Source organism: Rhinatrema bivittatum, chromosome 1, assembly GCF_901001135.1.
Source record: "Rhinatrema bivittatum chromosome 1, aRhiBiv1.1, whole genome shotgun sequence".
In the NCBI taxonomy this organism is placed as follows: domain Eukaryota; kingdom Metazoa; phylum Chordata; class Amphibia; order Gymnophiona; family Rhinatrematidae; genus Rhinatrema; species Rhinatrema bivittatum.
Genome location: NC_042615.1, coordinates 217,461,710 through 217,487,698, shown reverse-complemented (window position 1 = coordinate 217,487,698; position 25,989 = coordinate 217,461,710). Strand labels below are relative to the sequence as shown.

The 25,989-nt window shown below is 41.4% G+C and overlaps 1 protein-coding gene across 1 annotated transcript in view; it reads right to left on the bottom strand.

The window, feature by feature from the left end:
- GPR78 (G protein-coupled receptor 78) overlaps positions 1–25,030 on the bottom strand; it is a 46,766-nt gene extending 21,736 nt beyond the window's left edge. The window contains exons 1-2 of the mRNA XM_029584439.1: positions 24,363–25,030; positions 23,680–23,793 (exon numbers count right to left, since the gene is read on the bottom strand). Of these exons, the coding sequence (XP_029440299.1) occupies positions 23,680–23,793; positions 24,363–25,030 (782 nt within the window). The remainder of the gene's footprint in view (positions 1–23,679; positions 23,794–24,362) is intronic.
- Positions 25,031–25,989: the final 959 nt, after the last annotated feature.

The following is a 25,989-nucleotide window of genomic DNA, read 5'->3' as shown; positions in this document are numbered from 1 at the left end:
AACTTAATAACTAGAGATGTGAATCGTGTCCTCGATCGTCTTAACGATCGATTTCAGCTGGGAGGGGGAGGGAATCGTATTGTTGCCATTTGGGGGGGTAAAATATCGTGATATATCGTTAAAATCGTTAAAACCCGCTAAAACCCACCCCCAACCCTTTAAATTAAATCCCCCACCCTCCCGAACCCCCCCCAAATGACTTAAATTACCTGGTGGTCCAGCGGCGGTCCGGAACGGCAGCGGTCCGGAACGGGCTCCTGCTACTGAATCTTGTTGTCTTCGGCCGGCGCCATTTTCCAAAATGGCGCCGAAAAATGGCGGCGGCCATAGACCAACAGGATTCGACGGCAGGAGGTCCTTCCGGACCCCCGCTGGACTTTTGGCAAGTCTTGTGGGGGTCAGGAGGCCCCCCCCCAAGCTGGCCAAAAGTTCCTGGAGGTCCAGCGGGGGTCAGGGAGCGATTTCCCGCCGCGAATCGTTTTCCGTACGGAAAATGGTGCCCGCAGGAGATCGACTGCAGGAGGTCGTTCAGCGAGGCGCCGGAACCCGCGCCATTTTCCGTACGGAAAACGATTTGCGGCGGGAAATCGCTCCCTGACCCCCGCTGGACCTCCAGGAAATTTTGGCCAGCTTGGGGGGGGCCTCCTGACCCCCACAAGGAGGTCATTCAGCAAGGGTTCCGGCGCCTCGCTGAACGACCTCCTGCAGTCGATCTCCTGCTGGCGCCATTTTCCGTACGGAAAATGATTCGCGGCGGGAAATCGCTCCCTGACCCCCGCTGGACCTCCAGGAACTTTTGGCCAGCTTGGGGGGGGCCTCCTGACCCCCACAAGACTTGCCAAAAGTCCAGCGGGGGTCCGGAAGGACCTCCTGCCGTCGAATCCTGTTGGTCTATGGCCGCCGCCATTTTTCGGCGCCATTTTGGAAAATGGCGCCGGCCGAAGACAACAAGATTCAGTAGCAGGAGCCCGTTCCGGACCGCTGCCGTTCCGGACCCCCAGGTAATTTAAGTCATTGGGGGGGGGGGGGGTTCGGGAGGTGGGTGATTGAAGGAGGTAGGATTTGGCAAGGAAATGTTTAAGTTATTTGGGGGGGGTTCGGGAGGGTGGGGGATTTAATTTAAAGGGTCGGGGGTGGGTTTTAGCGGGTTTTAGTGTGCCGGCTCACGATTCTAACGATTTATAACGATAAATCGTTAGAATCTCTATTGTATTGTGTTCCATAACGGTTTAAGACGATATTAAAATTATCGGACGATAATTTTAATCGTCCTAAAACGATTCACATCCCTATTAATAACAAAGAGTTATTTATAAGCATACTTAGTCAACTAACAAGATAGCTAAATAGGAAGTCTGGGCTTACAATCAGCTATGCATAACTAGATGATGTAATGTAAGTGAAAAAACTAAGGAGTACATTTTAAGAGGAGTGTGCATGTGCCCATAAATATGCTTATTGGGCATGCGAGCAAAGATACGCTTAATTTTATATTGTGCATGCAAGTACATGCGTATCATTTAAAATATCCCTACTGCGTGTATGTGTGCAGCCTTTACGCACACAAGTGACCATATTGGGGGAAGGGAAAGAGAGAGAGAGAGAAAATGCCTCTGTTAGAAAGAAAATCTGACACAGGGCAGGTTTTTTTTTTTTTGGGGGGGGGTGCAGTGTTATAAAGGTCTACAGACATTTGTACCCTAGGCAGATCTTTGAAACACCACCACCCCAAAACCCATCCTGAGTTGAAAGTGCCCCTCTTACAGTAGGAGATATATAGATTGTCAGATTGTCTCTCTAACAGAGTCTCTCTCTATCTCTCTCTCTCTATATACATATATATATACACCTACCTCTCTCTCTCCTTCCCCCAATGTTCATTACCCCTGTGGCTCAAAATCTTCAGTCTTGCATCTTATCAGGACCAGTAGTAAAGTTAAGCAGGTATGATGACAATCATTGCCATATTCAGCCTTAGTAAAATTCAGGGTTACATGTGAAAGGCTTGGCCCTATTCTGGAATGCCAATGCCCCACCCCTTTTCTTCCTCCTTATTCTTGACACATGCACAAGTGTGTATGTGTGTGCTTCCAAGCTTCTTAAAATTTGTGTTGCTCGCACACAGCCCACATGCACATGTATGTGCATAAGCAAAATGTAAACATTACGCCAGCAAAGATAAACTTGCCACTGTATAAGCAAGTATAAACAAAGGTCTATAAGCAATTGTAAACATTCTACTATATAATGTATGCCTATAAATTTAAACAAACAAAAAAAGAGTATAAATATAAGCTACACTATGGGCTGGAGTTTAAAAGCCCTCCACGCATAAATCCAGCCAGATTTATGCGCGCAGGGCACTCGCGCACTGGCGCGCCTATTTTCCATAGGCCGCCGGCGCACGCAGAGCCCCGGGACGCGCATGTCCCGGGACATCATAAAAGGGGCGGTTCGGGGTGGGACTGGGGGCATGGCGCCAGCCCGGGGGTGTGGTCGAGGCCTCTGGACCAGCCCCCAGGTCGGGTGATGGCGCGCCAGCAGCCCGCTGGCACGCGCAGATTTACACCTGCTTTCAGCAGGCGTAAATCTGGCAACAAAGGTAGGGGGGTTAGATAGGGCCGGGGGGGTGGGTTAGGGAGGGGAAGGGAGGGGAAGGTGCGGGGGGGTGGAAAGAAAGTTCCCTCCGAGGCCGTTCCGATTTCGGAGCGGCCTCGGAGGGAACAGGCAGCACGTGCCGAGCTTGACGCGCGCAAGTTGCATAAATGTGCACCCCCTTGCACGCGCTGACCCCGGATTTTATAAGATATGTGCGGCTACACGCGTATCTTATAAAATCCAGTGTACATTTGTTCACGCCTGGTGCGTGAAGAAAAGTACGCGCTCGCGCAAATTTATAAAATCTACCCCTATACATCCAGTACTGCTGTCTTAACTCAGTTGCACCTGAGGACAGTAGTCTGGGACTTGGAATTAACCTCTATAGGTAAGATTAATCATCTATTTTCTTTTCTCTGTATCCATCTTAGAAAATACTTGATCAATTTTTCTCATAAAGAATATATGAGCAATTTTACTCTTATATAATAAATAAGCACATTCTTTTACTGAATATTTTGTCTGATTACTGAGTAATTCTGTCTTTATAAATAATTATTGCTCTCACTAATACATTATCTCTTAGGAGCACTGATGTGTTATACTTATATGACATGGAGTCTGGAGAGAGAGAGTGAGCTATAAGGACATTCCTTATTAATGAATTTCTCATCCAGTACTACGTGACAGAGTATGAACCTGAAATAGCTGGAATTCCATCTATGTGATGCTGCAGGGATTAGTGGAGCAGCAGACATCTCTTCATGATCTGCCACAGGAAATAGAGGAAGGTACGCAATGCCCCCTAATTCATCCTGGTTGGGTAGTCATGAGGCAGTGGGTAGGAATCCTGAAGCTTTTAAAGGATGTTACAGATGGCACCAGAAGTATGGGGATATTTTCATATAGTGGTTGGGCATGATGAGGAGAAAGAAGGTGTTTGGCGGATAGCCATTTAAATAGGTAGATAGAGCTAAACGCCTTTCGATGGCAAGACAGTAGTTCAAAGATGTTGAGATGCCATTACAAGTAAGTAGAAAAAGTCAATGCTCTTCTTCTGGTCTTTGGCTATGTTATTGACTACATTTTATGTGTGTAATTCAGCTCTCCACCCCTGATGTAGATGCAAAGCGTTGAATCACTGCCAGTGTCAGGCAGGCATATTTTTCAATAAAAATTGCTTCTGAAAACAATGACAGCAAGAAAGTTTGATGAGATATTGCAATAGAGCTGTTATATAAATCAAGAAGATTCATATCAGGAGGGTTGTTAATTCAGGACAAGTACCTTAGAAGGCTTTTGAAGAACAATTCTGGTCGCCGCATCTCAAAATAGATATCATTGCGATGGAGAAGGTACGACCAAAATGATAAGGGGAATGGAACAGCTCCCCTATGAGGAAAGACTAAAGAGATTAGGACTTTTCAGCTTAGAGAAGAGACGGCTGAGGGGGGATATGATAGAGGTGTTTAAAATCATGAGAGATCTAGAATGGGTAGATGTGAATCGGTTATTTACTCTTTCAGATAATAGAAAGACTAGGGGGCACTCCATGAAGTTAGTATGTGGCACATTTAAAACTAATCGGAGAAAGTTCTTTTTCACTCAATGCACAATTAAACTCTGGAATTTGTTGCCAGAGGATGTGGTTAGTGCAGTTAGTATAGCTGTGTTTAAAAAAGGATTGGATACGTTCTTGGAGGAGAAGTCCATTACCTGCTATTAATTAAGTTGACTTAGAAAATAGCCACTGCTATTACTAGCAACAGTAACATGGAATAGACTTAATTTTTGGATTCTTGCCAGGTTCTTATGGCCTGGTTTGGCCAATGTTGGAAACAGGATGCTGGGCTTGATGGACCCTTGGTCTGACCCAGCATGGCATGTTCTTATGTTTTTATTATTATATTTTATTTACATAAGAAAATAAAAGGAAAAATTAGTTGCTATAAATAGAGCAAAGCGGTACTTGTCTTTCCCTGAGTTCTAACCAAAAAGCAGTTATTACCCACTTAAAGCAGTAACAGAAACCAGATTCCAGAACAAAATATTGTATCCCTATTGTTTGTTTATAAAGATAAAATTACAAAGGAATGATATGCTCAAAATTAAAGGAGAATAAGCGTTGAGAAGATGGTGATATGTGTCATTTCTAAGAAAGTCAACTATTGCTTCTTGATAAAAAAATGACACACTTGTTAAGGATAATTTTTATTCTTAGGTTGAAGAAGGAGACTCTGAAATACAAAATTATGCCTCATTTATTCCCCAAATTAGCAAATATTTCTGGTTTAGATTCATTTAATAGTTATTTGAAGGGCCTTTTTGCATGCTATATAATGCAAATTAGGGGGAGGAGTCGGGGCAGGGAGGGGGCGGAGTCGGCGGTGGCTTCACTGCCGGTGATAATGTTACTAACATTATCGTTGGCAATAGTGCGCTGAATAGCACTACCTTTTACGGTGGCGTTATTCGGTGCAAAAGCCGGCAGCCGGCGCACCACCGTGGTGCAAAGGCTGCAGGCTTTTGCAGGCCAACCGCACCCTTCACTCCCCCCACCCCCCATTTTTGCAGGATTCATCATTCTGCGAAGAATGATGAATCCAGGCCTTAGGGCCTAAATCATCAACGTCTTTTCCCATAGACACAAAATAGGAGAACAGCCTTCATGAATCTGGTTCTTAGCTAGATAAAGTTATCTGGCTAACTTTGAAGGTATATTAAACATTGCAGCTGCACTACTGAATATAACCAACTATCTTAAAGTTAGCCAGCTAACTATAGCCAGCTATCTTTAGGACAATGTTTTTGCCCTGACCAAACTACAGGCCACTGTGCTGCCACAAGCTCCTTTTTTTTTTTTTTTTTTTTAAATTAAAGCTGAATTAAGCAAGAAACAAAAAACAAAAGCTCCCCTAATTCTAACTAACCACAAGAAACCAACTATGCACACAGCCCAGACTGTAGGTTTTGCACCTCCACCATCTGCTGGAGACAGAGGAATACTGCCAGACTGTAGGTGGCACCATCCTATATAAGGCGGAGTTTTGTTTTGAAAACTGCTCTGTCTCCATCTGCTAGAGGAGGGGGGGGGGAGGCAAAACCCCAGGAGTCTGGACTGATCCGGGTACGTACAGGGAATGACAGTTTTATGAAGCAACTGGTTCAGGAATTGACCGAGGGAGCAATTTTATATCTCATTCTCAGTGGTGAACAGGATTTGTTGAGAGATGTAACAGTGGTGAGACTGCTTGGCAATAATGATCATAACAATAAAATTTTAATTAATGATAGAAAGAAGGACAGTAACTAAATCCACGGCACTAGCACTAAATTTTCAAAAGGAAAACTTTGATAAAATGAGAAAAATAGGTTATAAAAAAAAATTGAAAGGTGCAGCTCTAAAGGTTAAGAGTGTGCAAAAAGCATGGACATTGTTAAAAAGTACCATCTTAGAAGCACAGTCCAGATGTATTCCATGCATTAAGAAAGGTGGAAGGAAAATCAAACTATTGCCAGCATGGTTAAAAAGTAGAGATGTGAATCGGAGCCGGAATAGGTTTGGATTCCGGTTCCGATTCACATCATGTTTTTTTTTTTTCGTCCGGCCCGATCGTGGTTTTCTTTATCGGCTGCGCACAAGCCGATAAACAAAAAACCCACCCCGACCCTTTAAAACTAATCCCTTATCTTCCCCCACCCTCCTGTCCCCCCCCCCAAAACATTTTACAAGTACCTGGTGGTCCAGTGGAGGTCCCGGGAGTGATCTCCTGCTCTCGGACCGTCGGCTGCCACTAATAAAAATGGCGCCGATGGCCTTTGCCCTTACCATGTGACAGGGTATCCGTGCCATTGGCCGGCCACTGTCACATGGAGGGAGCACTGGATGGCCGGCACCATCTTAGTTTCTTCCTGAACCCTTCTAAACATAATAATAATAATAATAGTAATAATAATAATAATCTCACTTTGTACTCAATTGCAAAAATGCCCAAAGTTAGAACAACTGTACATTCAATAGCACTTCAGATAAACAATACATAAAATATACTATACATAAAATATACTATATACATATTCATAAAATCAAATCAAAATCACATTCCTCCAAACACATGATAAGCTATTTCATCATAATTCCTCCAAATACATATAGGCTACATAATAACCCAATATTAGGACACCCTAAAAATAAAATTAAAACTCAGATAATCTAATTACAAAATAATCCTCCATATTTCCTCATAATATCACTTCCAGTTAACATGGATCTACATTACTAGAAGTTTCACTAGTCTTGGTTGTTCTCAAAAACTTGTGTAAACAATCACATTTTAAGCATGTGACAGAAAGCTAAATATTCCACCTCTGTACACAGTTATTTTGGCAAAGACTTCCATATTGTTGATGTGGCACAAGAGAAGGCCCTTCAGCTTTGGCTATCTTAAATAAGGGTCGAAAAAAGGTGCGACCTTGGTAGATTTTAAAGAGCAACCAGGTAAATAGCTATTCAGACAATCTTGCAGAAAGGTTTGTTCCTGTTTATGGAGCAATTTAAATGATAATACTATTGCCTTAAAAATGATTCTGTACTGCACTGGGAGCCAACATAGCTGTTCCAGAACAGGTGTGGTAACGCTCTCAGTATTTAGTTCATGATAAAAGATATGTTGCAACATTCTGTACAATTTGTAGTCTACAGGTAAATGCCTTTGGTAATCCTAATCACAGAATATTACCATAATCAAATCTTGACTATAAAGAACACAGCTAGGGTCCTGCAGTCCAGGCATGTTGCTAATGGATGTATTCCTGCATTCCCTGGGATTTGCTCTGGAGGTGTAGAGATGCCTCCTATTGGAGATATGGTTCTATGACCTACCATCTTCTCTGCTCTGTACCTGTTATTTTATGTGTTGACTGAGAGGCATTCTGAGTGTCCCTTTTTTAAAATCTCTTTCAGCTTTTCTCATACATGCTCATCATCATGCCCTGCTCCAGGAGCAACAAGAGGAGAAGGCCTCCCAGAGTTGGAAGGAGGGCCCTTTTTCTGACCCCAGAGGCACCAGAAATCCAGCAATCCCTTCTGGCCCACCTCCTGGGAGGGGAAGAAAGTGTTAACTAAAATTTAATGTATTAGTTAAAAATAATATTCTTCATTTCTATTTATATTTGAAATTCTTTCTGGGCTTTCCTAGGCTTAGCTGTGTATGCATATTTATAATGTGTCTGACTGCAGAAGTGCACTAAGTCCAAATAGTGTATAATTTTAGTATTATTATTATTACTTTTGTTTGACTTAGAAGTTTGCTTCTACTCCTATGGGCTTTCAGATCAATCAGAACTGGTCTCTATTGAGTTACAGCACATGAACTTTCATTCTCAACTAACCAGGGGTTTTTCTCTATATTATAATGCCACCTCCTATCCCAGTCATTGCTGTAACAGTCCTTAGCCATAGACCACAGTCGAGGGTTCTCTCCAGAACCTGGTGCATTTGCATCTGTGCTTGGCCAATAAGTGTCAAATACTTTATGATTGTGAGAAAGGTATGAACGGGATACAAGGCACTGGAGAAGATATATGTGGATAGTGAAGAGATGTTTGTCTGTAGGTAGAGTCTTGCAGTGTTTCTTTTCAATAGACAATTATCATGATGGTCTGTTGCAATTATATTACTACTTCTTTAATATTAGCAAGACAGGGCTTCAAAATGGAACTTCTTTGTAATTCTTTCCTGAGACTTGTTTTTAAGACTCCTATGATCTTTCATAGCAGAACAATAAAAAAAAAATATATATATATATCTCCCATAGAAAAGAATGGCAGCCATGTGAGCAAAGGGAGGTTGTTCTGACTTGTTTGTTTGTTTGTTTATTTATTTATTTATTAGTTTATACCGGTGTTCAAAATTAAGTATCGCATCGGTATACAAACTAATCATGCCCTGTTATAGGCATTTAAAACATCAAATTAAAAGGAATAATATTCAATCTTAAAATAAAAGTCATATAAAACAACTATAATAGATCAGAAATACAATATTTGTTAGAAAAAATAAAAGATAAAAACACTTGCTGCTCTTAGCAGGATTAAATATAGTTGGGATAGAAGCCTTATGGAAAGGACTAAAAGCCTTAAGGTTGTGTGGATTAATATCCCTTTAAGGCTAGGAGCAGAGGTTGATGGTAACTGAGAATGGAGAGGTCCATATTCAAAAGCATTTAGCGAGCTCATTCAGAAGTTAGCTGGCTAAATGAATAATTGGGCACCTATCCTGCTGAATTCTCACCAACTAATATGATAGCTGAATAGAATTTAGCCAGCTAAGGCCTAGATTCATCATTTTGCTATACATTTTGCATGAATAGTGCCATGATAAAAAATGACATTGCTAGCACTTTCTCTAGCTATTTAGTACAACATGTGTTAAATGTATTTTATTTAAAAGGAGAGAGAGAGAGAGAAAGAATGAGAGAGAGAAAGATTCTTTATAAGGTGCTCATATTAGCCAACTATTTATACCACTATAGGAGAGTCAACTAGTAACTCGAGGTGAGGTTTTGGTAGTGGTCTAGGGTTTGTGGGCCAATTTTACATGCACAATTAGAGGTACGAACAGCAATACAGCATAGTACACATCAGTGAACTTTGATATGGTTTGGAGTGAGGAAAGGGACACAAAGATGGGATTTGTGCAATGTACTCTCACCCTAGCTTGATGCACTCTCTACCTAGTTAGTTGTTCTCTCTCTCTCTCTCTCTCTCGTTTTCTCTCTTTCCCTCCCTCTCCCTCTCCTGGACATCTTTATTTAGACCCTTTCAAAAAACTTTTGGATTGTTTCAAAATACACTGAAGAATGGGCAAATAGCCTGTTTTTACAGCAGTAGATATTTGGGAAATTCAATAGTTGGATGTTATTAATGTTGTGGAGGCCTAAACTGCTGGAGATGAACCAAAGTCCTATGCTGTAAAATTTGACTTCAGTTCATCACAGATGAGGTATATTATAAAGAGCTTTGTGATGAGTGATAACAAAATATTAATATAACCTAATGGTTTTCTAAGTTGAGAATATTTTCACTGACGTTCTGAACAGCAAAATGGAAAAAACACATCCCAGTTATAATTTATAAAGGACTTGAATTGCACAAAATAAATTTAGCATCTGCAGGTGGACTATCAGAAAACTGTTGAATAGCAATAGTCATAAATGTAGACATTCACATTATAATAATTAAAAAGTAAAATATTCAGAATGACTTGAAAAATATATGCTGATCATGCAGAAAGAAATGCTACAATAGGCATTCCATTAATGCTCTCCATACTTCTGACAGATCAGCCTGCCACGACTGATTCACTCAAAAATGCATGTCTTTTATTTGTCTTCTGAAGCCCTCAGATCAGAATACATTTGTTCCAGCTAAAGGCAGGATTAACTACAGGCTACAGCACTGTTGTAGCTGCACAGATTTCTTGCTCCTATGGGTGAGATTTTGGCACTTGAGCGGTGCAATTTTCAAAAGCCGGCAGAGGCTGAGGTCTGCAGATACTTCTTGCCCACTGACTTTAGTCAGAATTTGCAAAGCAGATTTAAGTGCATAAGTCCATTTTGAAAATTAATGGGTGTGTGTGGAACTTGAGTGCTACATACATACATACATACACACACACACACACACACACACACACAGAGTTATACCTGCTTGAGAGCAGGTGTGACTTTGTGTGTGTGGATTTACATACGTAATTTTGAAAAATGAAAGTATGCACATAAATTCCAATCCTATCCCAACTCTGCCCCCCCATGGAATGCCTATTTGCATGCATATAACAGTCTATGGGCCGGATTTTAAAAGCCCTACGCGCACATGTTATAAAATTGGGCGTACATATGTGCGTACATGTGCGTACATGTGTGCGTACATGTGTGCGCACTGGGTACTGCGCGCACATGTACGCCCGCGTGTATGTTTGAAAATTCACCCCAATGTGTGCACATTTTATGTGCTGGGACTATTTTCAAAGAACCACTTATGTGCATAAAACTGTGTTTTATGTGTCTTTGAAAATTACCCCCAAATCATTTTGAAGCTTTGAGAAAAATTAGAAATTTTGTTGGAATAAACCCTTTTATTTTACTCTCTCCAAAAACACCTCCCTAAATATTTGATCAGCCTTGCCCTATATTTTTAAACCAATTGTTTTTCTTTATAAAGTAATGTGGTTGCCACGTTAGTTCACTGGCATATGCAGAAATAAAGGTTAACAAATAGGTTGTAGATAAAACGTTTTTGTTGGAGTAACAATATATTTGTATTTATTTTAATATATCCCTCCATCAGAATCTGAATTGACCTGATGAAAGTTTATTTATTTATTTAAAATATTTATAAACTGCATATAACAACTATAACTGGACTAGGCAGTGTATAATAAAATATAAATCATCATGATAGAAAATTAATAAGTAAATCATAACAAATTAAGAACACTAATATATTTGCATGCTAAAATTAAAAACTGAATATGTCAATACTAGAATTTAACACCCTCTAGACATATCCAAAGGCCTCTACAAATAAATGGGCTGTAATTGTTTGCAGAACATTTTCATATCTTGAATAAGATATAGAGATTTAGGTAGAGAATTCCAGAGTTGGGGGTCTATCTGAGGAAAAATATAATATATCTGTAGCAACTTGGGCATAACATCACTAGTCAGAGCCGGATTTAAGATGTTGGCACCCAAAAGCAGGAACAGAGAGTAAGGCAGTAGGAGTAGGGGATCCCCTGAAGATTGGAGAGCTGGAGGAAGCAGAGTGTCAGGGTAGCACCCTTCAAAGCACCACCTGTGCATTTCCTTCAAAACAAACAGGTTAGAGCAGTGTGCTATGAGCCAAGGAAACCAGGATTCAAATCCCACTGCTGTTCCTTCTGTCACCCTCCATTACCTCAGGTAAAAACTTAGGCCTAGATTCAGCATTTTGCTATAAATTTCATGAGAATAACACCTGCAATAAAAAAGGGGCATGGTTAGGTTAATTTTCTTGATACCGCAACGCACATTAAATTTATCGCACCTGCGATATTTTCACATCGCTCAGCTGAGAAGTGCCTAGACAGGCTTTCATTGCATTTTGGGCTGCTGAGGGAGAGAAAGAGACAGAGAGATTGAAGCTTATAAATTAGTTAACTATTTATACCACTGTAAGAGGGGGCACTAGTAACTCAGGGTGAGGTTTGTGAAGTGAGTTGAGTTTTGGGGGCAGTTTAACATGCAGAGTCAAATGTACGAAAAGCACAGTTACCATCAGTGAAGATTTAATGTGATTTGGAGTAATGAAAGGTAAAAGAAAAGTAGATTTGTACCATGTTCTCTCTACCTAGCTTGATCACTATCTATCTAGCTGCAATCAAGCTAGGTAGAGAGAACATGGTACAAATCTACTCTTCTTTCAACTTTCATCAATCCAAATCACATTAAATCTTCACTGATGGCAACTGTGCTATTTGTATATATGACTGTGCATGTTAAACTGCCCTCCAAAACCCAACTCACCCCCACAAACCTCACCCCACGTTCATAATGCCCCCTTTTATAGTGGTATAAAAAGTTCACAAATCATTGGCCCTTTGCAGAGGCTGTCTCTCTCTCTCTCTCCCCCTCTCCCCCTTCTCCTCTCCCCTCTTCCCTCTCAAAACAGGATTCCATTTCGGCCATAATGCACAGCTATCGCAGGCATAACACTAGGAAAAAAGATGTACTTATTTCCAGCATTAAATCCCACAATAGCGTGCATTATGATATTGCACTCAACATTAAACAGCCCTCATTTCCATTTACTCATCCTACTTGAATACATTTTTTCAAATTTGCATATACATTTCACAATATGATATTTATCACTTGATTTATGGCATTATTGTGGGCGTTAGGACCCTAATGCCCACGATAACACCCTAACACGATTTGATGAATGACCCCCTTAGATTGTGAGCTCTCGGGGGACAGAGAAATACGTACAGTACCTGAATGTAATCTGCTTTGAAGAGACAAAAAAAGAAGTGGAATAGAAATCAAAATTTAAAAAAACCCAACATTTGGCATCCTAGGCAGTTACCTGTGTCTAAATTCAATCATGCAACCCTGCACCATCAAATTAAAAAAATGTGTGCTGTTCAAAACCAATTAAAGAGACTGGGGTCCAGGCCAGTCTAGCAGAAGAAAATAAGATTCTTTGAACAGGGGCAAGGCAGGGCAGGGTCTGGAGTTTGTGAACGCTCAACCTCTGCTGGTGCTGCTTTCCCACAGCCACTGCAACTGTGGGAAACCAGTAGAAGTGAAGCTGCATATACTTCACAAACTCTCCTGCCATCATCTGCCTTCTCCTCCCCTGTCCCTGCTGTGACAGCCCTTTCTGGGACCAGGCACAGGCATGATGTGCAATTTCTGGGTGCCAGGTGGTTGATGAGAAGGGGAAGCAAGCCACTGCAATCTGCAAGAGCTACACGGTGCTGTCATTGCTCCTGGAGAAGACCATGCTCATCTGTACTGAATTCAGAGCCATGAAATGAGGCATGGAGGCAGCTCTTTGCTAATCTGGGAACTACTGCCGGACCTGGGATTATGAAAGATCAGCCAGTTTGTGAGAAAGGAAGGAAGGAGATGATGGGAGTGGAAGGAAATGCTGTGTAGGAAAGAGAGAGAGAGAGAGAAAGAGAGAACAGGAGTAGAAAAAGGGAGATTCTGGGCAGTGAGGGCAGAGTGTGTGTGGGGGGAAGGGAGAGACACTGGCCAGAGGGCGAAGAATTAGCATTCTTGTCCCAAAGAGCTTACAAACTACTATTATTTTTATAGGACTACTGGACATATGTAGTGCTTGACAATGGTGATAAGTGTTCCAGTATTATAGGTCCCTTCCAAAAAGAGTTTAAAAACCTAAGACACTGAGGGGAGAGAGAGACAGTTATCTGTGGAATCTTTTACCAGAAGACTTATGAGCAGAGACCTGAGGACTGAAATATATATACCCTAGAGGAGAGGAGAGACAAGGGGCATATGATAGAGACTTTAAATTATCGGAAAGGTATTAAATCTATATAAGAGATAAAACCTTTTCCAATGGAAAAGAAGCTGTAGAACATGAAATAACATGAAATTCCAGGGAAGTAGACTCAGGAATGTCAGGAAGTATTTTTTTCATGGAAAGGGTGGTATGCCTGAAATGCCCTCCCAGAAGAAGTGATGAAGACTAAAATAGTGACAGAATTCAAAAGGGCATGGGAAAAACATGGAGGATCCCTAGTGGTAAGAGGATAGAATGGGGTAACACATGGTGATTTTTCTGAACTGAGAGGCATTTACAACTCTGAACAAGAAGGCAAAGGGGTAACCTGCACAGAGTGTCAGTTACAAACCTGAAAAGAAGGTGAAGAGGGGTAATCTGCACAGAGTGATAGTTACAACCCTAAATGTGAAGGCACGTCGGTAATCAGCAGAGAGTGGCAGCTACAACTCTTAACACCTCGATAAGCAGATGTGATGGATGAGTTGGCCTTTATCTTCTGTCATTTACTATGTTGCTATATAAATTAGGACTGGGAGAGGATGTAAGCAGCTAAAAAGCTAGATCGGAACCAGGGGCTGAGACAGCTATAGACTAGGGCTAGTCATCTGGGAGGTAATAGACAGACAATTGAAAATAGGACTGCCGTTTCCCTCAGGTCAATCAGACAGGCCGATTCAGTGGCAGTTCTTATCCACTGCATGCACAGAGTTGCAGTTACGATTTCCCTATGAACATCAGAACTACACCCCTATGAATGCAATGGAAGACAAAACCAGGACTGGATTAGCCTGATTTGGTTGACCTGAGGTGACAAAAGGGGAAAAAGGCAACTATTTTGATTGTGGCTGTGTGGAGTTTTGGGTTGTTTTATATGCATTTAAAAACATAGTTTTTAATGTTGTAGGCATAATAACTGACAACAGATGGTGAACAGTGATTTATTAACTGTATGCTAACTCTATATCGTGCAATATTTAGCAAATGTTTTTAAAATGATTTTTGCCACTTTTTAGCCAGGAAGTGGGTTGCGTACATACCCTTTAACTTTTGCTTCTCTTCCCAACTCCATCCTGCCCATCTTCTAGGGGTGTGCATTCGGATTGACCGCATTAGTAAAACGCAACTCATATTTTTTTTTTACTTAAAAAATTGATTCGACATAAACGATCGGATTTCCCACATATCGAACATAGATATGTTCGATATGTGGGAAATCGCGATTGTTGAGCCAAAATAAAAATATAAACCCCCTCACCCTCCTTAATCCCCCCCCCCCCGACTTACCACAACTCCCTGGTGATGGAGCGAGGAGTGAGGACGCCATTTCTGCAATCCTTGGCGAGAAGCATGTGACGTCGGCGGCACGTCGAGTGACGCCGGCGTCACGTGATTCCCGGCTCGTTCGCGCCGGACGGCTCGTTCGGCCCAAAAAGAACTTTTGGCCAGCTTGGGGGGGCCTCCTGACCCCCCCAAGCTGGCCAAAAGTTCTTTTTGGGCCGAACGAGCCGTCCGGCGCGAACGAGCCGGGAATCACGTGGCGCCGCATCACTCAGACGCGACGTCACGTGATTCCCGGCAAGTTCGCGCCGGACGGCTCGTTCGGCGCGAACAAGCCGGGAATCACGTGACGCCGACGTCACGTGATTCCCGGCAAGTTCGCGCCGGACGGCTCGTTCGGCCCAAAAAGAACTTTTGGCCAGCTTGAGGGGGTCAGGAGGCCCCCCCAAGCTGGCCAAAAGTTCTTTTTGGGCCGAACGAGCCGTCCGGCGCGAACTTGCCGGGAATCACGTGACGTCGCGTCTGAGTGACGCGGCGCCACGTGATTCCCGGCTCGTTCGCGCCGGACGGCTCGTTCGGCCCAAAAAGAACTTTTGGCCAGCTTGGGGGGGTCAGGAGGCCCCCCCAAGCTGGCCAAAAGTTCTTTTTGGGCCGAACGAGCCGTCCGGCGCGAACGAGCCGGGAATCACGTGACGCCGCGTCACTCGACGTGCCACCGACGTCACATGCTTCTCGCCAAGGATTGCAGAAATGACGTCCTCACTCCTCGCTCGATCACCAGGGAGTTGTGGTAAGTCTGGGGGGGGGATTAAGGAGGGTGAGGGGGTTTAATTTTTTTTTTTTGCACATATGTACATATACCCAACTCATTGGATTTTTTTTATGTCCATATTGGCCGCAAGTGGGACCCCCTTTCGGACATAAAAAATATGAACATAAAATTTTGCTCTGCACATCCCTACCATCTTCCTGAAAATCACAGTCCAAACTTTAGCTGTCCATCTATAACAAGACCTCCCAAGCCTCAGACTTCCCCAGAGCTCAAACCTCCCTGAACTACTTCCACTTCCATCCTGGAGAGGGAGAGGAGCTCATCTCCTGCTGTCTTGCTTATCACTGTCAAGTTGGTGCTGGCTTAGCACTGCTCCACACTTTTACCTGCAGACTTGTTAGTCTGACCTCTGTGGTGAGCAAATGAATGGATTTGCAGCAAAAACGGAGGATAGTGCAGTTTCTGGAATCCAATGGACTGCAAGATCCGAGGCAGCATGGTTTTCCCAGAGGTGGATCTTGTCAGATGAATCTGATCAGTTTCTTTGATTGGGTGACCAGAAAGTTGGATCAACAGAGAGCACTAGATGAAGTGTTCTTGGATTTCAGTAAGGCCTTTGGCACAGTTCTGCATAGTTAACTTACACAAAAATTGAGTGACTGAGTTAGAAATTAGTTGAGCGGGAGGCCAGAAAGGAACGTGGTAAACTGAATTCACACCAAGGAAGGGGGATCGGTCCTTGGACCGGTTTTATTTTTTTTTTAACATTTTTGTGAGTAACTTTGCAGAAGAATTGTCAGGAAAGATTTGTCTTTTTTGCTGACAATACCAGTTTCTGCAACAAGGATGTTGTGGAAAATATGAAGAGGGATCTAATAAAGCTTGAGGAATGGTAAAGGGTCTGGCAGCTAAGATGTAATGCTAAAAATTGCAGAGGTACATTTAGGATACATAAACCCAAGAGGGAGGTACAGCACTGGTTATGAAATTCTTTTAAGTATGAAAGATGAGTAGGATCTGTGGGTCATAGAATCAGATGAGCTTAAGGTGGTCAAATTAGTGTAAAAAGTGACAGCAAAAGCCATAGGGAGAGGAATGGTCAACAGAGAAAAGATGATATTGCTTCTGTATAGGTCCCTAGTGAGACTTCATTTGGAATTGTGTACAATTTTGGAGACCACACCTTAAGAAAGATATAAACCAAGTGGAATTGGTCCAGAAGGTGGCTACTAAAAAGGTCAGTGGTCTTCATTCTAAAGTATGTAGTGACAGAAAGATCTAAATATTTTTATACCCTAGAAGAAAGGCGAGATAGAAGATATATAGTAGAGTCATTTAAATACCTCCAAGGTTTCTATGCACATGAGGCAAACCTCTCTTAAAGGAAAGGAGACTTTAGAAAGAGGAGTCATGGGATAAGGGTGGAAGTAGGTAGAAACATAAGTAATCCTAGGAAATATGTATTTAGAGAGAGGATAGCGGATGAATGAAACGGCCTTCCAGTGGAGTTGATAGAAGAAAAAACAGTATCTGAATTCAAGAAAGCATGGAGTAAACACAAGAGATCTCTGAGGGGGTGGTGGAAATTATAATGCTAAACACGTTGAGTGGATGGGCAGACTAGATGGGCCATATGCTCTTTTGCTGCCCGTCACATTTCTGTGTTGCTATGCATGTTCACAAGGTGCAAGGTGGCATAGAGCTGGTGTAATACTGATAGTACTGGGCAAGACAGCAGAAGATAAATACCTCTTCTTCTTTATACAAAGGGTTATGGGAAATCAGAGAGATCTTGGGTGGGGGGTCATTTGAGTAGATTTTCAGGAGCTCTGCGTAGACTTGCTGTTGTGTTGGAGGAGCAGCAGGGTGCTGAAGTCTGCACTGACTTGTTGTGTTGAGGAGGCAAAGGGCAATCAGCACCTAGGTGTCTTTTTTTTGGTATAAGAGTGGTTGCCAAAGAGGGAAACACAGTGACCCTGAGATGGTGGGTTGGAACTATAGCTTTTTTTTGACCATTAACCTGCTCTAGTGTCCTTCTCTTTTTTTTTTCCACAACTATATGGCGATGAGATAGTTAATGTACTTTAAAGTCTGATATTCATAGAAAGCTAAGGGTCTGATATTCAGCTGCTAACCAGCTGTCAAAGCTAGTTTGAGAGAACATTGCACAAATCTCATCTTTGACTGAGTTTCCTCACTCTGAGGGTCATCAAATCTTCACAAGAGAGCACTGTTCTGTTCGTACATCTTACTTTGAATGTCAAAGTGGCCTCTAACCCCTACACTAATATGTAAACCTCACCTTGATTTATTAGGTGGGCCTCCCATAGAGATATAAATACCTATCTAGTATTAGTGCACTATGGCTAGTCTCTCTCTCTCTTCCAGCAGTTGCATGTAGGAAATACTACACTTATCTCAAAGTGCAAAAAACACACCCTCTTTTCTATCATATTTGGTATTTAGTGCATTTTGATAAATCAAGGCCTTAGATGCCTAAGAACCTAAACTTTAGGTTCCTATGTTTGCTGAAAATAGGCCCTAAATAATAGGAACCTAAATTTAGACCTGCTATTCACTCACCTAACTTTAGGTGCCTAAGGGGGTCATTTTTCAAAGCGATTGCACGCGAAAAGGGACTTTTCACATGCGATCACTAAAAAGGGGCGGCGTCAAGAGCGGAACAGGAGGAGTCGGGGTGGCACCGGGGCAGACTCCGCGAAGACATGGCAGACAGCGAAAATGTAAGAACCCTTTTCGCTGCTTATTTCACGCCCAATAGCACCACCTTTTATGATGGCGCTATTGGGTGTAAAAGCCGGCAGTGATCGCACTGCAGAGGTGTGATTGCTGCCAGCTTTCACAGGCCCGCCCCCTGTACCACACGATTCACAATGCCACGGTGTCTTAGAAAATCTAGGCCTAAGTTAGGAGCCTGAACCTGCAAATCAGCACTGAGCATCTAACTTCATTCTGCCAACTTGACCCCCCTCCCTTGTCACTGTCCAGATCTTAGGCTCTTAGTTTTAGGAACCCAGTAAAAATAGGTGTCTAAACTTAGGTTCTCAGACAGGGAACATTTTCAGTTTTCCACATCTAAGTGCCTAACTCCTTTAAGAACCTAGATCTTTTGAATATTGGCCTCTTAGAGCTGAATTTTGAAAGCCATTTATATGCATAAGACTATGTTTTATGCACATAAATGACTGTTTTAAAATATCCTAAGGTTCAGTGCGCATAAAGGTATGCGTATTACCCGGGCATGTATGTACTTTTAAACGAACTGGGGAGAGGTATTCCAAGGGGTGGAACTTACATATATATATTTTATTCTTGAAAAGTAGACACATAAGTTTGCAGATGACACAAAATTGTTCAGAGTAGTTAAATCACAAGCAGATTGTGATAAATTGCAGGAAGACCTTGTGAGACTGGAAAACTGGGCATCCAAATGGCAGATGAAATTTAATGTGGATAAGTGTAAGGTGATGCATATAGGGAAAAATAACCCATGCTATAATTACACAATGTTGGGTTCCATATTAGGTGCTACAATCCAAGAAAGAGATCTAGGCGTCATAGTGGATAACAGATTGAAATCGTCGGTTCAGTGTGCTGCGGCAGTCAAAAAAGCAAACAGAATGCTGGGAATTATTAGAAAGGGAATGGTGAATAAAACGGAAAATGTCATAATGTCTCTGTATCGCTCCATGGTGAGACCGCACCTTGAATACTGTGTACAATTCTGGTCGCCACATCTCAAAAAAGATATAATTGTGATGGAGAAGGTACAGAGAAGGGCTACCAAAATGATAAGGGGAATGGAACAGCTCCCCTATGAGGAAAGACTAAAGAGGTTTGGACTTTTCAGCTTGGAGAAGAGATGGCTGAGGGGGGATATAATAGAGATGTTTAAAATTATGAGAGGTCTAGAACGGGTAGATGTAAATCGGTTATTTACTCTTTCGGATAGTAGAAAGACTAGGGGGCACTCCATGAAGTTAGCATGTGGCACATTTAAAACTAATTGGAGAAAGTTCTTTTTTACTCAACGCACAATTAAACTCTGGAATTTGTTGCCAGAGGATGTGGTTAGTGCAGTTAGTATAGCTGTGTTTAAAAAAGGATTGGATAAGTTCTTGGAGGAGTAGTCCATTACCTGCTATTAAGTTCACTTAGAGAATAGCCACTGCCATTAGCAATGGTAACATGGAATAGACTTAGTTTTTGGGTACTTGCCAGGTTCGTATGGCCTGGATTGGCCACTGTTGGAAACAGGATGCTGGGCTTGATGGACCCTTGGTCTGACCCAGTATGGCATGTTCTTATGTTCTTATGTTCTTACCTGAGCAATTTACCCCCACTGAAAAGGAAATGAACTTTGTGCAATTTAGTCTGTTCTCAAGTCAAGTCAATTATTCCCAAATTTTCAAAGCTAAAGTATGCACACATAAGTTCGCTTTGAAATTTTAGGGTAAAATCTGCAGGTAAAATGTACACAAGCTCTATCCCAACATGACCCTCTTAATGCATAAGGGTTTATGAGCTGAGAAGCTCAAGCTCGTAATGTGTTCTTGAGCCACAAGAACATTTTCTGGTGCACCACCATCTTAGGCAGTCACCCTACGCCCCAGAACAGAAAGGCATCTTAGGAATGGTGGTGTGGAAAATGAAACTCCAAAGTTGTATAAATAAAGTTATGTACTATATAATGTGTGATTGCCACTGTTAAGAAAGTGAGAGCAAAGTAAGCGTTCAATGTACATGAAACCTTTTGTTGCTCTTTTTTTTCTTCAGATCTTAGCATACATATGACCCCCTTCCTAATTTATATATATTTGTTACCCACTCAAAAATGTAAATGAGTTTTTTTGCATTAGAAATTAAAGAATTCAGATTTTCATGTAATAATTCTCTCCCACTTTGTGCTTCTAACAAAAGTTCATAGATCCCAAACCTTTCACACCAGTTCGTATCATAGTATATTTACCTTCCAAAATAAGAAAAAAAAAGCTTTTCTACAATCAGATTGACTAAATCTGGTTTCCTCATGTATAATATCCCAAAAAGCAGGTGATGCAAAAGGTTTAAACTTGCCCATAGTAAGTATAAAAATATCAATTAAGAAGGTTAATATTCATAGAGTTTGTCCAGCTAACTTTTGGAAGTAGCCAGAAAAAAAAATACAATTTGAATATTTTCTCCTGCTTCACAGTTACATTTTGTCTAGGCAACTCATTACACAAAAGTTGGCTAGATAAAAAGAGGTGTTGCTGGAAGCATTCCCAGGAAGTGGTTAAATGTTATCCTGTCAACACTGATATTCAACGCTAGCCAAATAAAGTTATCTGGATAACTCAGGTCATCCAAGTAGTTGTTCTCAAGCTATCCAAATAACCAAAATAGGTTCCAATTCTCCTCCCTCCTACTCTCTAACATAAAAAAACACTACAATGGAAGAAGTACCAAGTCCCCTCTCTCTTATGCTCCAAGATTTAAAAAAATCATAGGCAGGAGTAATACTGGATTTACCGCTGCCTTCCAACCTAAAACTGTAGGGAGAACCCCACTCTCTCCCACCCATCAAAGACAAGTAGCAGCTGAACCCCAATCCCCATCCCCCAGCAAAAACAAAATGTGAGCCAAATTCCCAAACTCCCTCCACTCCAAAAGTGTCCATGAAGTGGAGCTGGAGGACGAGAAACTCATAATGTCGCCCACTCCACTCGATGAGGACTGATCCCTTCTCTGTCAGTGTGTTCTGAATGGTGATTGGGGACTTCACTGACAGAACTTGACTGCTATTTACCTTTTAGTAGGTGGAAGGGAGCAGGGCTCCCACAGGCACCCTACAATATTATCTTGCGGATGGGAGGGAGGATCCAGCATGGCTCTCCACTGCATTATTATTATTATTATTTTATCTTGGAGGGAGAGGATTTGGCTTGAGGGTGGGAGGACCAGTAGCTTTCCTGTTTTATATTCAAAAGCCCAATGAGCAATAAAGTCACTTGGATAATTTTATTTGGGTAACATTCTCTGAGTATATGCAACAGTACTTTTACCTGGATAAGAGCCACTCAATATCCAGACAAAGGTATCTGGGTAAAGTTATTCAGGTAATGTTACCACTCACCAGGCTATTGAATATGGTCCTCTAAATATGTAGGGCCCTAAGCATTTGCATCATAGACACAAAATAAGAGGGAAAAAAAAACCTTTAGTGCATCTCACCCTTAATCTAAAAAAATGAAATCACTTAACTGACAGAGATAGGCGGTTTCTTGAATATTCTAATTACAGTATGCCATATGTTGAGAATCCATTAAATAAATGACTTCTTGAAGAATATGAGGAGTAAGAGAAAAATTTACATTTACAATAATTGCTACATTATAGCTCAGTAATTTTCAGTGAATGTAATTAATTTTAAAGCAAAACACAATACATTTCATGATTCATCTAATGCTCAACCTTAAGTCCCAGAAAAGAATTTGGAATGGTATCATACTGACAAATAATTAGGTAAAATATTTAAAATGAGGAGCTATGTATGAAATAGTCAACTGTTCAAATTTCATAAATTCCAAATTGTATTAATGTACTAAATGAATTTAATTGAATTGGTTTAGTATATGAAAAGTGTGATATATGCAAAGTTGGCAGAGAGTCACAATCTTCTATTCAGTTCTATCTTTGACCTCTTCATATACTGCCACAATGCCATTACAATACTGTAAAAACAGTTTTTCTTATGATTTTATTAGCACAGAATTCTGCAGTGTGAAGTTGGAGGTTTTGGGTGATTTGTTTTTAAATATAGTATAGCTCTGAACATAGAAGTGGAGCTATTTAAATTGCACAGTACTTACACACATACCATCTTACTACCTAAATTCTATAAATTTTGTTACAGGACAGGTTCACTGTATATAATTTACAAAGTGTTCAGGTGGCATGAAAGTTTCCATGCAGCACATTTCACTAGAAATAAGCATCCAGCGGAGAACAGTGAGGTGACTTAAAAACAAAACGGTCCCAGGTAGTGAACGGGGGATAACTCACAATGTAGCATGTGTTAAACGTCCATCAAATAAGGCATTAAGATTCTAAGGACATTAATAGCTTTTCAAAGTAGGGAAAGAAATAAAACTATTGTCTTCTCAAACTGTAAAAAATATTCTTCTCTTTATTAAAATAGCTAAAAATGGTATTTGTTAACTTATTTAGAAATTCTAATGATGCAATGTTTTAATTAAAAATACTGTTCTAATGAAGTAAGGCAAGGCATTAATTTAGAAAAAATATTTGTGCTATCAACAAATGAAAGATTCTATGGCTCTTCATAGAAAATGCCACTCTTTGCAGATGATAGAAACAAAATATAATGGATCAAATCTCTACTGAAAACCTTGTTATCTTTAAAAGTTTTCATCTACAGTAAATGAAAATCTTGCTTGGTAGGTTCTCAAACGATTTACTGGACCAGTAACAAAGATGCCTTTGCACATGATCTTTCAAGAGCAGGCCAGTTCCTTCTTCAGATGTGAATTACATTTGTAATAAATAGAAATGAAAGAATAAAAAAGCACGCTGTGGCTGTTATGCTTGACTTTGGTGACTTCGTGTGTAAAGTGAAACCATTGTAAGGCATAAAGCAATAAATATTCCCATGCCTAAAGTCTGACACTAGGAAAGATTCTTCATTTCGTACTTACTGTACTGCTTATGGTGGTGCTCTTAGAACTCTGCATATCATTTGTCTATGCCACATTAGTGACCCTACAATAGATTCTGTTCCCCCCAATCTATTACCATCAATTAAGCCGCGATACAGTCTTGAATGCAGGGAGAATATTGGCACTTTTTGACTGATCATGATGTAACATTAAATCCAAATTAATTGCTACAATGACAGGTCCTGGTATGTAGTAGGCAGTAACTTCTCTACTAACCTGGTAATAATATAAGGAGCAAAGCAAACCACGAAAGATCCTATGAAAATACTGATTTTCTTTGTAGCACGTTGCCGTCTCCTTTTCTGCTCACTGAGACAGCGCTGTTTCACACTAAAAAGTGAAATTACATCACCATAAGGAAAGACACTAAAGCAAGATAAAGATGCAGCGTTAGGCATGGTAATTTAATTTCAGACTATATATATGCTAATAAAAGTCTAGTATGCGTCCAGTTTTCAGTTGTCAAATATTTCTAATCTGAAATGTCAAAATTAATATAGTCGTCATATTCTCGGGTTATTATCATTGCGAAATCATTAATATTTATCATGAGATTATACTGCAAATCCAGTGAGGCAGAAAATCATTTTCTAACATACTGGGACATAACCTATAGTTAGTATGTAGGATATTCAGAAAAGGCAAACAGGTGTAAATCAAGTACTTTTGCAATGAGCATATTCTGTATAACAGATACACAGAGTGTTTGCTTTCTCAAGAAAAAGTGTAGTTTTTGAAATGTGGAAGGAAAGGATGCCCTAATATGGACACTAGTGATACCGGAATGTAAATATCTTAGGAATGCATACTACAGTGCATTTTTATTGTGGTTGCAATTACTGTATGAAAAGTAGGGCAGTGCTAAACTGGAAACATGATTAAATTTAAAATCATATTACCTGGGATGGATATCAACCAGCAAAACTAGCGTTTGCATGGTAATGATATCTATTCTCCTGCAGTGGAATCGTGCTACCTTTAAGACCTTTAAATAGGTGACACATAATACAACCAGGGAAAGCACGAAACTGGCTGCATGAAAAACGATGGTATATACTGTATATTTTCTCCTCTCAGACTCTTCTTTCAAATGTAAAGTACAAGAAGCATACACGTTGCTGTAATCTATCCAAGATAAAAACAAAGAGACCAGAGGGAAAACAAGGGAATGAATCCAGGAGTAGCCCACCATAATCACTGCATCCTTATACTTCATCTTGCTGGTGTAACTTAAAGGAAACACGACAGCAATCCATTTATCTATGCTAAGCGCTGCCATGCTTAGCATGGCATTAGAGGTCAAAAAAGTTTCCAAGAAGCCCACTGCTTTGCAAATGCAGTCACCGAAGGGCTGCTGGTTTTTCAGGATTCCCAGTAAGGTGGAAGGCATATTTAAGACAGTCAGAAGCAGGTTGCAGAAAGATAAGTTCACCAGGAATATCCCAGGGACCTGTTTGCGGAGTTCCGTACTGTAAATGAAGCATAGCAACACTAACAAGTTCGACAACAGAGAAACGATGAGCACCAGGATGAGAAAAATCACCAACAGAACTTCTGCCAAGTCCATTTCTTAACAGGTAGCCATGAGCCCCTCGATCACAGCACTGCGTGTGTGAAAGCGTATGAGGAACTGAAACCAATCGGTTCACCTGTGTGCCAGCTATGACATCTGAAATGAATTTGCATTCCCTCTCTTTCAGGGGTTGGAAAATCGCAAGGCTTTAGAGCAGCAAGAAAGCTGCTATCCAACGTTCTGAAACTCCGATCAGCTTCCCATCTCCTTTCGGACATACCAGCTTGGCAGCCGCCGACGCATAGAATTGCTTCGGGATACAGCTCTCTTCCCTCGGTTACTCCCTGGTTTGGTTTCGCATGTGAGTCCCTGTTGACGGTGTGGCTGGTGGTAATCCCGGTGTGATATGGGTTCGGTGGTTCTCCAGCTCCCTGTGTCCTCGGCAGATTGCGCTGAGCATTCTCCCCAGCTGTTCAGAGGCTGTAATACAGTAGGCTGTGGCACACCTTCAGCATATTCGGCTGCCAGGACTCATGCGCAGAAACGCAGCTTAAGCTAGAGAGCCAAGCAAGGAGCCCGCACTCTCGTTTGCCTTTTTCCCTTAACAAAGACCATGCACTATTAATGCCCAAGAACAAGTCTGACCACTGAACACAGTCCATGTGTGTACAAGTGATGGGAAGCTAGAGTTTATCCCAGGTATATTTTAAATTGGCCCTAGCTAGGTGGCTCCCTGTCCCCCCTGTTGCTTTGCTTTATGTGCATGGGTTCCACCCTCCCCCCTTGTTTACTTTCTCTCATTCAACCCTGAAGGCGGGTCTGATTTGAAGTGCCTGCAGGGTTTGAGGAATGGTCGAGGGAGGGTTGTTTGCTGAGAGACCTGCTTAATCCAGGTCGGGACTGGTGATGACCTCAGAGGGGTACGAGCACCAATCGGAAGTGTCGGTGTTTTTATTGTTCAATTCTCTCTTTTCAACCACTGTATTCCGTTGCTCCTGTTAGTGGCTTTTGTC